Below are 17,599 nucleotides of genomic sequence, written 5' to 3'. Positions count from 1 at the left end.
CAGCATTCCTTTAATATGCTGTTCTGGGTACCACATGCCTCTCTCTCACCAGACAGCCCAGCAGAGCAGAGAGGTGTGTGTGTGTTTGTGTGTGTGTACACGTGATGATGGTAGTGGGGGGGGCGGGGGGGTCAGCTTCCAACTGCGCTGTCTCCTCACTGAGATGACCTGTCTGGATGTTAAAGGTGTCTTTCTCACACATGCCTGCCAGGGAGAGAGGGTGGGGGGTTATTTTCCCAGTATAAAATAACCTGGAGAGTTCCAGAGCCCCAACTGGGGCTCCCCAGGTACCAGGCTCCACACAGGGGCCCTCATCCTAACACACAATGGGATCCTGTCTCTCTTTGTCTTTCTTTCTCAGATCCATAAAAGTGTACCTTGGCAAGGATGGTATCTGAGAGGAGTGAAGCAGTGGAGGGTGTGTTGGGTTGAGGAGTCTTCTGTCTCTCTCTCTCTCTGTCTCTCTCTCTGTCTCCCTCTCTCTTTCTCTCTCCCTCTCTCTCTCTCTCTCTTTCTCTCTCTCTCTCTTTCTCTCTGTCTCTCTCTCTCTCTCTCTCTCTCTCTCTCTAACTCACCTGACTCAATGGATGTAGGCCAATCCAGACTACATGAAACAACAACAACCTAGCAACCGCTCTGCTGAAGACGATTGTGATTGGTTTAAATAAAAACAGTTGTTCGCCCTATCCCCGAATGGTAATCGGGGAGTCCAGCCAGACCTTTCTCCAGCGTGGACACAACGTAAAGGAAGCATGGAGATATGTATGGCTACCCTACCGTCCTTCTCTCTCCTATCCCTCATTCTCTCTCCTGCCCCATCTCTCTTTCCCTGGTTCTCTCTCTCTCACTTACTCTCTCTCTCTCTCCTGCACATGCACACGGTCACATTTAGTCTAGCACAGACGGAATGTTCAGGGAGGTGGTCAGTACCAGAGCCTGTGATTGGCTGGTTGCTATCCTCTGCGGTATGCTTTCATGGCTATGAGGAGAAGCAAAGGGGTGCAAGATGTACAGATGTCTCCCCCCTGCTTTCCTCTCCAATCAGGGCCGGCTCCAGACTTTTGGAGGCCCTAGGCAACATTTTCTATGGAAGCCCCCTTTTGAAATAAATCCTACCCACCATCAAGAAATAAAGACTGAGGCACCATCATTCCGTTGTCATGTAAGGTTATAGGTTATAGGTTATATTAGGCTATCACTTTAGGCTATCATCAGCAGCAATGACTCACATGAGTATCACATTCAGTTGGGGCCTCAGCAGTGCCAACTTCATCTACGAAAACTATGACAAAAAATATTCATCAATGACCTTTATTTAGTTAAATAAAAACAAATTTACGATGACAAAAACTGACTAAATATTCTGATATTTTCGTTAACAAATAAAAACTAGATGAAAATGTTACGGAGGGACGATTTGGGAAGAGATCCAATCACAATGCTGAGATTTCCGTGAAAGTTGTAGCTCACGCTGAAAAAAGCTTGAACACAGGCAAGGAGAGCACATAGAAATGTAATTCAGTAGATTTGTCCATCAGTCTAATAGATGGACAAATCTACTGAATGTTTGTAGATGTAGAGAAATGGCTAAATAATGCCTTATACTTTAACTAAGCCCATTTGATTTTAGTCTATTAAATATAGATTTAGTAGACTAAAATCTTAATGCTATTTTTAACTAACACTAGACTAAAACTAAAATAATTCAGATGATTTAAATATATGACTTAAAACTTAATAGCATTTTAGTCAAAAGACTAAAACTATCCTAAATCAAAATTTGCTGTCAAAATTAACTCTGGGCCTCAGCCAATCAGATCAATCCATTGCTGGGGGAGGCCGGGCCTCCTGGAAATCTGGGTTTTATGATCCTTGGCACGTACAGTATCCAATGAGAATGTTGTTGTTATAGTTTAAAACAAAAAAAGGAGGCCCTCAGCATTTCCCTCCTCCGCCTATAGGAGACACCGGCCCTGTCTCCAATCCTCCTCTCTCATCACATCACTCCTCTTTACTCCCTCTCTCCTCTGCCTCCATTTAACTCACACAACAAAACACACAGAAAACCTGTTTATTGTCACATGGTGGAACACACATTACACCGTGTAGGGGGTGCGGGGACACACTCGCACAAAATGACTGGAGCGTCCACCAGTGAAATGATTCTCCTGCTCTTCACCCATCCTGTCATCCTTCACCCAAGGGCAGCCGGGAGCAGACAGTAGGCAGCGTGCAAGGGACGCGCCCCGGGGCCAACCAAGTGCTCCTGTCCGTCAGACAATGTTGTGGTATGAGTAAGTAAACAGGTAGCCAAGGTAGGTAAGAGGTAGCCAAGTCCAGTCCTCACCACACCCACATTTTTTTGCCCAAGGCAGCACTATTGTTAGTGATCCTTCACAAACAATTGATTTAATCTTCCTCAGACCAAACATCTTCACTTTTTGAAGTTTTTATCAGTGTGCAGGCTTTTTCTGAATACTTTGTTATGCTGGCCTCTGGCACCTGGTCCATACCTTGGTAAGGCTTGAGTCCAGGGCCGTGCTGGCCATCTGTAGGTTCTAGAGAATCACAGAACGGCCGCCGGTGATAACGGCCGTCGGCCGCCAGGTGGCCGCGGTACCCCCCCCCCCCCCACCTCGTCGACAAATCGCTAGCCTCCCAATCGCTAGCACCCCTAAGTCATCTTCTATATCCTCAAAATCTGAGAAATATTCAGCCATATTGCACACAATATTCCAGGCATCAACAAGCTCATCATAGCGTTGAGAATGTGAGCCGCGAGGAGAATAGCCAGTCTGCGCGCTGTGCTGTGCGTGCTGGAGCAAGTGGGGAAGATGTATTTAGTTTCTAAAGACGTTTCTAAAGATCATATTACAGAGGCTAAAGACCACATATTTGAAAACCACAACAAGCCCTCGCTTTAGGGAAGCACAACTAGCGATTCATGAAAACAGATGCTGCAGAAAATACATTTTTTAGAAGCTGCATTCTCAGTGCCCCGTCCACCGCCATTACATGGATATAGGCTACTTGGCTCGCGCTCATAGGTGATTTTACCCTCTGAGAGTAGGGGGGGCAACATTTTGACGTGAGAAAAAGAGTTCTGCCGTCCCGTCCCATCTATTTACAAAGAATGCCAGTTGTGAACAGTATGCTAATAAGAAATCTGTATGACAATTCAATATGCACAACGCATCAAACTTCATCTAGACACCACAAGCATGTCAATATGACTTTATGACTGAGCACTAGGCCATACCCAACATCACAACATCAAACTGCAACTGCGCACGTAGCAGAGCAGTGAGTGTAGGCTATCACACACACAGTCCTGCAGCCTTCGAAATAGGCTACGCCATGTCGGTAGCACAACAGTAACTAAATTAAGCATATCTTCGATAGCCTCTGGAGCACTTCTGCATTCGATTGCACCTTCATTTCCAGTGGTAGCTTCTTCATTAGCATTGCCAGTTTTATTTTATTTTTATGAAGTGGTCAATTGTTTTTATAGCTCTTTTCACCATTGTGAGCAGGTTGGCTAGTTGTAGCTTGTTGAGTACTGAGCAGTACAGTCAGATCTCATTGTTTTGCAGTACCGGAAATAGTTGAGGTGGACGGATGAGTTGTGCCATTGGTGGATTATGATTTTTTTTATTTTTTTTTAAAGGTAGCCTAGTTTAAGTAATAAATAAACTTTTGAAATGAATGATGACCTAATACAAACTGGTACAAACCACAATTATGTATTTAATAATTGTGTTAATTAGTTTAAAAGATTTTTTTTTTATTTTTTTTATTTTTATTTGAGCAGAGTTAGGCTGGCCAATCAGGGGGGGCACTTTACCCCCCTATAAAATCGCCCATGCTCTCGCTGGATTTTAATTTTTTTCCACAGGCCTCCGAATTACACCAAAGTTATCTCGGTGAGTCAAACGTCTTATGCCGTAAATAAGGTTCAGGTTGTCGAAAAATAACATTCTCCTTTAAGTAACCCATAGTTAAGCCTTTCAAATACATTTCATCCACAGATCTGTATTTGCATTTTTATATAGGCTAGTTGTTTTATCAGGAAATGTTCTGCTGAGTAGCGTAATTTGTGTAATATTTATTAATAATATTACACTACTAGGCTATACCTATGGGAGACGCCGAGACGGATGCAACATTTGATGCAATCATTCTGCACGTTGCGTGTATCCGCCCCTTCTGCTGACGTCAATCCACGTCGACTTGTTCTTTCCTTTAGAGGCAGTCCCCTGTTCCACTCGGTTCAGTCACAACCGTGGGAGAGCGAATCAACATCGCACTGTAAACCGATGACTCTTTAGTGAAACACCAGAAGGTTATTGCACCATCCGGAAACTAGCGACACACCGACCGCTCCTCAAGTTTTCAGACATCCAGTCTTTTGTAGTTTTATTGCCAGGTACATTCTCGGTGGCGCACAATGGCAGACAAGATCACCATGGAGGAGGAGGGGAAAGCATCCAACGGCGAAGCGCATCTCGACGAGCCCGTGGCGAACGGACTGCGCGACCACAAGGTCCGCTCCCCGGCTCCCTTATCTGAGAGGGTCAAGAGGATAGTGATGGCCAACTTGCTGGTGATTCTGACCGTGGCAGGGGTCATTATCGGCGTGTTTATCGGCCTCGGCGTGCGTCAAATGGACCTGAGCCGTACCCAGATCATCTATGTGGGCTTCCCCGGCGAGATCCTCATCCGGCTACTGAAGATGATCATCATTCCCCTGGTGGTGTGCAGTCTCGTCTCCGGGTCAGCCAGCATCGACCCCAAGGCCCTGGGCAAGCTTGGCGGCTGGGCGATGCTCTTCTTCCTGGTCACAACCCTAATTGCCTCGGCCATCGGCGTGGTGATGGCTTTCATCATTACGCCGGGGGCCAACACCGGCTCCAAGCCCTTGGTGACCGGTTTCGACGAGGATCTGCCACAGCCCAAAGAAGTGATAGACTCCTTCTTGGACTTGATCAGGTGAGATTGAGAAATAAAAGGCAAGTTAGTTCACTTCTCTAGCTAGCTATCTGGCAAACACTGACAAGCTGGTGGAGGGGATGGTAGGACTACCGTTAGGATCACAGGGGGCAAACTTATCTATCTGGTCCCTGGGTGATACCGGTTTTTTGCTTCCCTCTGGAATATGTAGGGGTGTAGTATCCCCACCTCCCTTGTTCTCTGTAAAGCACATTGTGTTGCCTCTGGGTATGAAATGCGCTATAGGCTACAAATAAAGCTTTGATTGATTGATTTGATTGAAACCTCCTCAGAGCTCTCGGCACGTGTCTGCCCACCTGCCACCTCCATTCTTATAGAAACATTAAAGATCACACGTGGCCAAATGTCAAGTTAGCTTTGTCATGTCTTGGTAAGGCAAAGTTCTTTAAAATGTTTTAAATTTGACACATTGGTAATGACCCCTGACACGATAGCCTATCCATCAAATTGTATCGTTTGATTAGATTACTTGTTTCGACATAGGAAGTAGGCCTACTCTTATGATAGGTCAGGGAAGGTGTTGGATCAGCAACATGCGCGCCGACAACTGCCAAATGTAAATTAAAGGTCAGGGCTATCGTATTTTTTCATTTCAACAACCGGAGGCTAACTTTCTCAGACAGAAAGGTCGCGTTTTCCTGTCAGAGGTGACCACAGACAGCGGCACGGTCAAGAGTGCTGATAAGAGCTGATAATACTTGTCCGGCTAATTAGTTCCCACCGCTGTGGTGTGTAACGCGCAGGAGGGGTTGCATCAGCTAAGACACGCGTTCTCTTCAATGGCCAGTCTACATTACATTACATTACAGTCATTTAGCAGACGCTTTTATCCAAAGCGACTAACAATAATTGCATTTAACGTAGGAAGAGCCAATGTACTACTACTTGCCAGAACTCACAAGTGCATCTTCTTTCTAAAACAAGTGACTAAGAGCATAATCTAGTGCTGAAGGCAAAGTGCAAGAATCACAATCTAAAGTACAGTGCAATATAATATAATACAATAAGTGCTTAGACACATATGTCTACTGTGTTAGTTCCGTCCCTCCCTGTATTTGCAACATAAGCAACTTGGTTATTTTCTAGATTGATTATAGTCATACGTACTGGGCGCATTTTCTTGAAGGAAGACATGTGCAGGCTGTTATGCGTGTGGCGTTGGGAGCTGTCGTGGGACTGGCCTCTTGGGCAGCCCTTCAACTTTCCAAAAACTGTCTTTTCCTGGACCCGATTATGTGTTTTGCTCGCAGCAGAGAGGATGCAGGAAACTATACCGAGAACATTCCGTTCTTGCCTTTTTTTATTTATTTATTTTACCCACGAGTCCTGTTTACATGTTTCAGTCTTAAGAGTGCAATACAAGGCCGTAGGTTTAAACTTGGTATCGTACCCTTTCAAAGTTGCAGGCTTTGCATCACCTTTTGTGGGAGGGGGGGTATATCACATCAGATACGGACTTGGATATTCAACAGATGTGTATCATTTGGGGTTTCATAATCTACTACGGACAGTTTGACTATGAGTGGCTGTGAGCCACCTGTGTAGCAGGCCTGTACCATCATGTCAACGGAATGCGAGTAGACCATATTTACGGGATGCTAGTAGACATGTAAAGAGACTTTGTGATAACTAGCTGGTTCGAATCTCCTGTGACGAGGAAGCCCTGTCTACATGAGACTTACTAATATCAGTGTCCCTGGGTGTGGCTACTCTTGGCCTGACGGTTGGGTTTGTTGAGGGGACAACCTGGGTTTGATCCCTGGAATGTGAGCTACTGTTTGTCCATGCATTGTGCCGCCTCTCTGGGCAATGAAGTGTAGCCTAATTTATATGGGTAATGAAACAAAACAGTTTAGTCGTTGTGACATTAACATGCCACTGTGATGGTGATGTAGTCCAGTATAAATGGTTTTAGGATGCTCTTTTCTAAAGCATACAGGCCTAGACAGTGACAGCTCAAACACTCCATAAGCAAAATCAAATATCAGAAGAGCGGGATTTGTAGTAAAACGAAAAGTAAATATGAAAAAGTCATGAAAAGTATATGGTAATTAAATTAACCATATCTATCCAGCGGTTTCTCTGGCCCCTCTTCTGTAGCCACGCACACACACACACACACACACACACACACACACACACACACACACAAACAGACAGGGAGAGATCATGTGCAGTTAGCTAGGAGGAAGCACTGGGACAGCATACATGTTCCAGGTGACTGCTTGATGTTGCCTAGTTACCCGGGAACCTACGGTGACCAGTCAACTGTCACATGTCACATCGTTCCTATATCTATCTGGTAGGTGTCACAAATTCCTATGTAGTAGATGAGACACCCACACAGTTGTGAAGAGATTAGTCATTCTCCCCTGGGTGCGAACAATAACGCAATAAAATGGATATGACCACACACACCCTTTCTCTCTCTCATCTACAAGCTAGTTATTAGTAGTTTTAAAACCATATTCTGTGCCAGTCATCTCATTCACTTGACAATCCTAGCAGAAAGGCCTATTCTGCAGCAGCTTGAACCCATGGACTCACTTCTTGCTCTGGGATTAGAAACAAGACTTAACCAGTTCACAGAGAAGTCATTGTTTGTACATTGTGTGTTTGTACATTGTGTGTTCTCTCTGGCTAGCTGATTAGCCATTACAAGTGGAACCGTGTTAAGCTCAGGTTGTTTTCCACAGCGCTTTGAAGACCCTCCAATTCACTCAGTCTTGTCTTTTATTTGAAAGTGGATGGGTTATTTTTTATTTTTGTCTGTTTTTTTTTGGGTCTGATTAGTAGCTCCAGTCGTGGATATCGTTGAATATACTAGCACAGTCTTTCACCCGGTCCCTGAATCCCCTCCTAACCCCCCCAGATTAGACCGCTCAGGGGGGCAGTACGGACCAGGGCGGTGCGGGTTCCTTTCTAATCTGAGGGAGATTAACATTCCTACTTCTGTTATCTTTATTGTCACATGGGGGCTATGTAATCTGGGACCGGGCAGTGTTGTCATTTTAATATTAAGGGAATATTGAAATGTAATATTTAAGAAACAGTCAATCCTGGGCTGCGTCCCAATAAATGCCAATTTAGTCTTGGGACTGTAAAAGGCCGCCCAGGGTTATGATCACACGTACACCCCCGAGACAGTCTGTGTGCGGAGCAGTCTATTGTCTTTGAAGGAACACTGACTGTAAACTTGGAGAAGCATCTATTTTTTTGTCGTGTTTTGGATGTAACCAACACTAGCTACTGCGCTCGAACCTGCTCCACTTCGGCCCTAATCTGATGAATGCCCCTCTCTGAGGATAATGTTTCTGTCTTGGTTCTTTCTTAACGGGGCTGCCACCATTAAAAGATCAACGAATAAGGTCGCGTCGGTCTTGTGACGACACGCGCGCAGCCACCGAAGCATGGCGGTTAATTGGCCGGCTTGCGTGACTCGTGTGGCTTCTTAAAGTGACCCTCTTGGTTGGTGGTCAAGTTTTGGCAGCAAAGAGGTGCTGCTCACAGGACCAGAAAGACGGGCTGAACAGCCACACACACACACACACACACACACCGTCTCCCCCCCCCCCCTATCTCTCTCACTTTCTCTGCCCCCCCCCCCCCCTCTTGTCTCTTGTCTGTATTAGTGTCTCTCGCGATCTGTCTTACGAAGACACACGTACGGGTAGCTCTCGACGCGCACGCGCCGTACATTCAAACGCACGCCTGCTCTCCTCGCGACCACAGACACTTACTCTGATCTCGCGTTGTTTGACGGTAGACCACGTTGTTTGCTAGTAGCTCGAGTCAATTTCACACGCTCGAGCGAATCTTTAACGGCCACGAATCGCTTATCGATTAATTGTTAACACCCCTACCAGACAGCCCCCCCCCCCTCCCTCTCTGCCACATCTCCATCCTCCTTGTTAGTTTACCTTATCATCACTTATTTGCTTTTCCCCACCCGGCTCAGAACTCTGCGTGCTGTACACACAGCAGGCCGTCAGCAGGTCGCTGGCGATGACCCGGTCCAACAGGACGCTGTTTACAGCCTGGCTAAGAACCCCCGGCGTGGCGCTGCCGGTAAGAACCAGGCCCCGCTGGGAAACACAGCTGTTTGAGTGTGGACAGAGTCAACATGCCTCCCCCGTGTCTTAGATCAATACAGGACGTTTCCCCCGCAGCCTAGACGTAGGTGCTTCTCCTCTCCGGCCCAGAGCCGGCCCGCGTCCGTTTGTCGGATTAGTCCTCTGACCACGTTTCCCACAATTCCCCCCCACCCCCGTACACGCGCTAGACCTGCCGGTGAGACGTCCGTTTGGCACGGCAGGCGTACACGAGTGTCGGTCTCTCTCTCCCGCCTCCAGCCCGGCTCTAGGCCCCGCGGTCTAATCGCAGAGGTCCGAGGCCGGGCCTCCACGGCGGCCCGCCATTCCTCGAGGAAGGAGTGGCGCAGATGGCCGAGCGAGCTCCCGCCCCAGGGCGGGGATAGGAGAACGGGAACAGCAGGGGCGAGCCTGAGGTTCGCTCGCACGGCGTTTCGGGAACAACAGGACGAGTATGCGGCTAGTCAGGTCACAGGTTCTTCCTCCTCGGGGGAGGTGAAGGGGGGGTGACGCGTTGCATCAGCCTACCTCTTCGCCTTCACTAACCTCTTGTGTTTGTGATTGTGTGTTTTTGTGTGTGATTGTGTTTGATTGTGTGTGTTTGTGTGTGTGTGATTGTGTGTGTTTGTGTGTGTGTGTGTGATTGTGTGTGTGTGTTTGATTGTGTGTGTGTGGTCTATTCCTGCTGTGTGTACACCTGGCTCGCCTGCTTGCTATGTGCCAGCTTTCACTGTTTTGTTTACTTACTGTCCACCGCAGTCGGGATTTTTTTGCGGCAGGTTCCGGGCCGGGCTGGAATGTTGTTTTTCAGGCGCATGCCCGGGACAAAAAGTGCCAAATCGGAGCTGTTCGTGTCGCATTTCCACCCTTCTCCAGGCACGTTTTGGGGGCGGGGTGGGGGGAGGGTGGGGGGCGGGGGGAGGGGCGGGGGGGGGGAGTAGACCGCGAGACAGGACACACAAGGACCTCCTAGATCCAGTTATACCAGTGTCACGGCACACGTGGCCAGTTGCTATGTAGGGCGTGTGTGTTGTGTGTTTTAAGAAAGTCCTTGGTGTGTCTACCAGCTGTCGCACCATCATGAGAATGTCATCGAAAGCGCGTGTGCCCGGGCTCGTGCTTAACTTCAAACACACACACATCTGCTTTCGCGAAAGTTAGGTTGCAACAAACATGGTAAAACAGTAAAAAATGGTCTAGGCTAGATGCCATCTCTCTTGACTGCGTTGCAGGCACACACACACACACACACACACACACACACACACACACACACACACACACACACACACGCACAAACAAACGTCACATTGGAAGTGTGTGTGTCAGGCCTGTTTTAATTTTCCGTCCAGGAAGTGTGTGTGTGTGTGCGTGTGCGTGCATGCGGAGAATGCCAGGGAGACCACAGGAATATGAAGTGAGAGAAAGACGGACTACAGGAAGAACAGAGAGGAGGCCTTTACTTTAGCTCCTCAGTACAAAGGGAACAGCCACTGAGTGTTCTGTGTGTGTGTGTGCGTGCGTGCGTATGTGTGCGTGCGTGTGTGTGTAGCGTCAATTTCTGCCTGTTTGTGGTGACTGTTCGTGCCACGTGCTGTTGGCTGGGCTATTTACATCGCTTTTTCCGTCCAGGTATTCAGTCACTGTGTGTGTGTGTATGTGTGTGTGTGTGTGTGTGTGTGGGAGGCATCAGTGTGTGTGTGTGTGTGGGAGGCATCAGTGTGTGTGTAGGAGGCATCAGGTTATCATGACGCAGCAACCCCCACCCGGCACTCCTTCCTGTTAGCCGGGGCAGCGTGGACCAGGATTCAACGTCGACCAGCCCTGTCAGAATCGGAGCGAAGGAGAGCGCGTACCTCCTCTCTCTCTCTCTCTCTCTCTCTCTCTCTCTCTCTCAACTCTCTCTCTGACCTGCCCTTGTGCCACGTTTGGAAGCGGTCCACTCGGCCCAGCGAGGCCTGCGCTAGGCCTAGCTAGAGTTGGTTCACCAGAGTTGTGAACTGCCCAGTTCACCCAGCGAGGCCTGCGCTGGGTCTGGCTAGAGTCGGTCCTCCGTCCGTCCCCACTATCAGGACGCACGGTACCGCTGAAGTAAGAGGACCACCACCTCCTACTCCTTGTTGCTAGGCCTGCTAGACCCTAACGATCTACCACACACATCACAGTAACGATCTACCACACACATCACAGTAACTATCTACCACACACATCACAGTAACTATCTACCACACACGTCACAGTAACTATCTACCGCACACATCACAGTAACTAACTACCACACACATCACAGTAACTATCTACCACACACATCACAGTAACTATCTACCACACACATCACAGTAACTATCTACCACACACGTCACAGTAACTATCTACCGCACACATCACAGTAACTAACTACCACACACATCACAGTAACTAACTACCACACACATCACAGTAACTATCTACCACACACATCACAGTAACTATCTACCACACACATCACAGTAACTATCTACCACACACATCACAGTAACTATCTACCACACACATCACAGTAACTTTCTACCACACACATCACAGTAACTATCTACCACACACATCACAGTAACTAACTACCACACACGTCACAGTAACGATCTACCACACACGTCACAGTAACTAACTACCACACACGTCACAGTAACTAACTACCACACACGTCACAGTAACTAACTACCACACACGTCACAGTAACGATCTACCACACACGTCACAGTAACTAACTACCACACACATCACAGTAACTAACTACCACACACATCACAGTAACTAACTACCACACACGTCACAGTAACGATCTACCACACACGTCACAGTAACTAACTACCACACACGTCACAGTAACTATCTACCACACATGTCACAGTAACTAACTACCGCACACATCACAGTAACTATCTACCGCACACATCACAGTAACTATCTACCACACACATCACAGTAACTATCTACCACACACATCACAGTAACTAACTACCACACACATCACAGTAACTAACTACCACACACATCACAGTAACTATCTACCACACACATCACAGTAACTATCTACCACACATCACAGTAACTATCTACCACACACATCACAGTAACTATCTACCACACACATCACAGTAACTGTCTACCACACACATCACAGTAACTAACTACCACACACATCACAGTCGAGTCTGCGCCCGGCACTCTCCTCCACCTCTCCATCCCTCCCTCCCTCCCTCCCTCCCTCCCTCCCTCCCTCCCTCCCTCCCTCCCTCCCTCTGTCACATGACGGGTCCGACTGCCTGTTTAATCCCAGAGGCCATCCCCATGTCCCGTGTGTTAGGTGGCTGTTCCGGGACTAATCTACACACACACACACACACACACATACACACGGCACGCGGAGGAGAAATAACTGAATGGATGTGGTGGATAATGTTGGTTCTGTTGGAAGTTAATCTCTTATTAATCTAAATCCATATTGAGGTGGGGTGTGGGCTTGTGTGTCGGTGGCAGGCAGGCTGCAGTAGTTGGGGGGCAGTTAAATCCCAGTCAGGGGTAATTGGGGCAGATGGGGAGGGATTACTGCTGAAATGCCTCCAGTTATTTCCACATGATGGGACTCATGGTCAGGGGGTGGGGCCTACCATTATGAAAGAGGGCGGGGCCTAACACCATGACAGGGGGGAGGGGGGGGCTACCAGTATGAAAGAGGGCGGGGCTTAACACCAAGCCAGTGGGAAGGGGTGCCGAACGAAGTACCTCTCTGTCAGAATGTACAGTGCAGGTGTTCCAGAGTCCCACCCTCCTCCTCTTCCTCGTATCTCCTCCATTTTGGCTCCCGGCGTCCAGCTGTGTTGAGTGTATTGCTGTGTGACATGGCCGGAGTGTTCAGTATGACGTCGGTATGTAGTGCGGAACGTTGTCTGAACAGGTCCGACTGTTGGGGTTAGCAATTAGCATGAGTATGTAGCTCTGAGCATGCGCCGACTGCGTTGGACTCAGTATGATGTCGGTATGTAGCTCTGAACACGCGACGACTGTGTTTGCGTGGTCAGTGTGACGTTAGTGTGACGTTAGTGTGACGTTAGTGTGACGTTAGTATGTCGTATGTATGTGTGGGGACATGTTTGACAGCTCCTGACGTCGCCTCTTGTCTCTCCTTCCAGGAACATCTTCCCCTCCAACTTGGTGTCTGCAGCCTTCCAGTCGGTGGGTATCTGTCCCTGACACACACACACACACACACACACACACACACACACTCACACACACTCACACACACTCACTCACTCACACACACACTCACACACAGAGAGAGAGAGAGAGAGAGAAATGACGTTCCCATGTGTTTTCCTTCTGCATGTGAACTGTTTGTTTGTTTGTTTGGTAGGGACTGTTTGTTTGTTTGGTAGGGACTGTTTGTTTGTTTGGTAGGGACTGTTTGTTTGTTTGACAGTGTATCAGATTTGCCAAGAAGGCTAGTTTCCATCTGTAGTCCCAGCGTTTCCCCTTCATACAGCTCTCTAACCTGTGCTCTGTTTCTTCTGTTCAGTATGCTACCGGCTACAAGTTGACCAAGAACGGCACCAACATCACTGTCGAGAGGGTAAGGGGAGAGGAGTGTGTCGTCTGTCCCTCCGTGTGTGCGTGTTTGCGTGCGTGCGTGCGTGTGCGTGCGTATGCATGAGTGTTTGATCTGTGTGTGTGTGTGTGTGTTTGATCTTTGCCCAGGTCCCGGTGGGTATGGATCAGGACGGTATGAACATCCTGGGCCTGGTGGTGTTCGCCATCGTGTTCGGCGTGGCCCTGAGGAAGCTGGGCGAGGAGGGCGAGATCCTCATCAAGTTCTTCAACTCCTTCAACGAGGCCACCATGGTGCTGGTGTCCTGGATCATGTGGTAAGCAAACCCCGCCCCCCCCCCCCCCCCCCTCCCACTACTTCCTGTCGGATCACTGATATGCAGATTGTAATGCGAGTAGTGTAATGTAAGTAGTGTTGTAATGTGAATAAGCATTGTCAGCATAGTATAGATTTCCAGAACAAAGGTGCGAGGAGGTTTCTCGCAAAATAATTAAAAGTGGCCCTTTCAAAATGCACTGTGTGCAAATGACGGCCTAACCCCTCCCCTTCCTGCCCAGGTACGCACCTTTGGGTATCATGTTCCTTGTGGCGGGCAAGATCGTGGAGATGGAGGACGTGGCCACGCTGTTCGCCAGCCTGGGCAAGTACATCGCCTGCTGCGTCATCGGCCACGCCATCCACGGCCTGCTGGTGTTGCCGGGCATCTACTTCATCATCACCCGCAAGAACCCTTACACCTTCCTGTGGGGGATCTTCACCGCCCTGGCAACCGCCTTCGGAACCTGCTCCAGGTGAGAGACTTGCTGGCTGGCTCCACCCCTTCTCTCTGTCTGCCTGTCTCTCTGCCTGTCTCTCTGCCTGTCTCTCTCTGTATCTCTCTCTCTCTCTCTGTATCTCTCTCTCTCTCTGTCTGTATCTCTGCCTGTCTCTCTGCCTGTCTCTCTGCCTGTCTCTCTCTGTATCTCTCTCTCTCTCTCTGTATCTCTCTCTCTCTCTGCCTGTCTCTCTGCCTGTCTCTCTCTGTATCTCTGTCTGTCTCTCTGCCTGTCTCTCTCTGTATCTCTGTCTGTCTCTCTCTGTCTGTCTCTCTATCTGTTTCTCTGCCTGTCTCTCTGTCTCTCTCGCTCTCTCTCTCACTGTCTCCCTCTGTCACTGTCTCTGTCTGTCTGTCTGTCTCTCTCAATGTCTCTCTCTCTCTCTCATCCCTCTATCCTTCTCTCCGTCCAGCTCGGCCACCCTGCCTCTGATGATGAAGAACCCCTTCTCTCTGTCTGTCTCTCTCTCTCAATGTCTCTCTCATCCCTCTATCCTTCTCTCCGTCCAACTCGGCCACCCTGCCTCTGATGATGAAGAACCCCTTCTCTCTGTCTGTCTGTCTCTCTGTCTCTGTCTGTCTCTCTGCCTGTCTCTCTCTGTCTGTATCTCTATCTGTCCCTCTGCCTGTCTCTCTGTCTGTCTCTCTCTCTCTGTCACTGTCTCCCTCTGTCACCGTCTCCGTCTGTCTCTCTCTCTCTCAATGTCTCTCTCATCCCTCTATCCTTCTCTCCGTCCAGCTCGGCCACCCTGCCTCTGATGATGAAGTGCGTGGAGGAGAAGAACGGCGTGTCGAAGCACATCAGCCGCTTCATCCTGCCCATCGGCGCCACCGTCAACATGGACGGCGCCGCCCTCTTCCAGTGCGTGGCGGCGGTCTTCATCGCCCAGCTGAACAACATCCCCCTCAACTTCATCCAGGTCTTCACCATCCTGTAGGTCAAGGACCCACACACACACACGCACGCACGCATACACACAAAGAAGCACAAACACACATGCCGTGCGGGTACACACACGCATGCTTTGAGTCAGGGATGCACACACATACATGCAGGATGACACACACGCGCACGCACACACACACATATGCAGGAGCACATAACACATACAACCCACACACCTCTACCTGAAGCGCTGTAAATGTTTTGCCCTAAACACACCTAACAGCTATATGGATTGAGCTCAACCCATAACTTGCTTGTTGCCTGAGTGGCTAACCCCCTCTCCATGTCCCGCCCCCTCTGGCAGAGTGACAGCCACGGCGTCCAGTGTGGGAGCAGCAGGGATCCCAGCTGGGGGCGTGCTCACGCTGGCCATCATCCTGGAGGCCGTAGGCCTGCCCACCAACGACATCTCCCTCATCCTAGCCGTTGATTGGCTCGTGTGAGTATTCCGTCATTTCGAATTGCCGTATGATGCGAACAATTTCTGTTGGTTGTGGTGATCATGTGACTACAACGTTGTTTGGACGTTTCGATCCCCCCCAACAGGGACCGCACCTGCACCGTCCTCAACGTGGAGGGCGACGCCTTTGGGGCGGGGCTCCTGCAGCACTTCGTCGACCGCACCTCCAAGGCGGAGGAAGGGGCGGAGCTCAGCGAGGTGAAAATGGAGGCGGCGCCGGAACACTCGCCCCTCATCGAGAAGGGCGACATGGCGGGCGGGGACGCCGTGCGCAGCTGCGAGAAGGAGTCCGTCATGTAGAGAACGCGCCACCGTTGCCGTCTACCAACAAATGAACCGACGCGTTTCGTTTAAATTTTTCTAGCTTCCGTTTTATCTGTTGGTCCTACAGATGCTGGAGAGCTGGCCCTTAACTCAGAGCTCTTCTACTCTCTGTACTAGCCCTATGGAGAACTCTTCTACTCTCTGTACTAGCCCTATGGAGAACTCTTCTACTCTCTGTACTAGCCCTATGGAGAACTCTTCTACTCTCTGTACTAGCCCTATGGAGAACTCTTCTACTCTCTATACTAGCCCTATGGGCACCTCTGTCTATCAGTCTGGTCTTCCATGGTGTGTGTGAGCTAACACCCCCTGTATGTCTCCCTCTCAGCGGGGGGGGTTGAAGCTTTTCCACCTCATCAATAGTCTGTCTCGATATTTTTCTATATACCAAATGAAGTTCAATCCTAATTGTTAAATCTGTGAATGGGCAAAATTATCTTTAAATTAAAAAAAAAAAATTACTCAAGGACTATCAGACACACACACACACACACACACTCCAAAACACCTCTTCAACTGGACTTCAGCCTGGTGAGCTGACCTTCGTACCTCTGCTGTACTTCAGTTTAGAAGACTACCAGCATGCCGCTGCAACCAAAGGCACAAACCAACCAGCATCCAGGAAGTACCGAGGCGCCGAGCTGACCGCCCGTCTATAATGATGTCATTATGGAGAGTGAAGAAGACCGTTGCTAAGTGTTGGTCACTTTGTTTGTTTGTTTTGTGTAGGTTTTCCTGTTTTATTATCCCAACCTGCGAGGTCAGTCAGTCAAGGTGTTTGTTGACTATTAGGCACAAAAACTGTTGGAAAAGCACCGTTCGTGTGAAGAGGCTTTGTTGTGTGTGAGAGAACACGGATCTGTAGAACGAGTAAGATGTGGAAAACAAGAGTGATGAATGACTTTACAGTGAGCTATGAAATGTAAATGGACTATAGTGTATGGCTTGCGTGTACATGCGAGTATGAGGCGTATTGGCTAACGAGCCTTTTTATGAGTTATGTTAATTTCCTGTATTTTTGATTGATTTAAATGTACCTCCCATTCTATTTATTTCTGTAATCTTATCAGACAATCCAAAGTAGGACAGGCCAGTGAACAAGTAGGAATATTCAATACTCATGGTGGTGTCCGCTTTTTATTTTATAACTTTATTTTTATTTTTATTGCCTACAAATCCAATGATGCCCCGTCTCCTAATCAAAGCTAATCAATGTTTATTTTTATTTGAAGCGTTTCTTCTGCTAGCTATGTGCATTTAATCATTTGTTGGTAAGAGCTTCTGGTGAGTGGTGTGTATTCAGTATGTGGTTTGATCTATATGTGTGTGAATATTCAGAGAATGCGTCATAGTGGATTTGTGTTTG

General features: G+C 48.5%; 1 protein-coding gene across 2 annotated transcripts; it reads left to right on the top strand.

Moving 5' to 3' along the window:
* Window positions 1–4,447: 4,447 nt before the first annotated feature.
* Window positions 4,448–16,873, top strand: slc1a5 (solute carrier family 1 member 5; the record flags this gene model as incomplete). Of its 2 annotated transcripts, XM_084445489.1 has the most annotated exons (8): window positions 4,448–4,989; window positions 13,274–13,316; window positions 13,660–13,713; window positions 13,839–14,005; window positions 14,247–14,480; window positions 15,243–15,437; window positions 15,754–15,888; window positions 15,996–16,873. In XM_084445489.1, 8 exons carry the CDS (start codon window positions 4,448–4,450, stop codon window positions 16,207–16,209), a joined length of 1,584 nt encoding a protein of 527 aa, XP_084301615.1. In that variant the 3' UTR covers window positions 16,210–16,873. The 2 variants fall into 2 exon arrangements, with proteins under 2 accessions (XP_084301615.1, XP_084301616.1); XM_084445490.1 differs by lacking the exon at window positions 13,660–13,713.
* Window positions 16,874–17,599: the final 726 nt, after the last annotated feature.

This window comes from Borostomias antarcticus, assembly GCF_949987555.1.
Source record: "Borostomias antarcticus genome assembly, chromosome: 1".
Classification (NCBI taxonomy): Eukaryota; Metazoa; Chordata; class Actinopteri; order Stomiiformes; family Stomiidae; genus Borostomias; species Borostomias antarcticus.
Note: the sequence above shows the minus strand (reverse complement) of the source record. Positions and strands in the feature narration are given on the sequence as shown.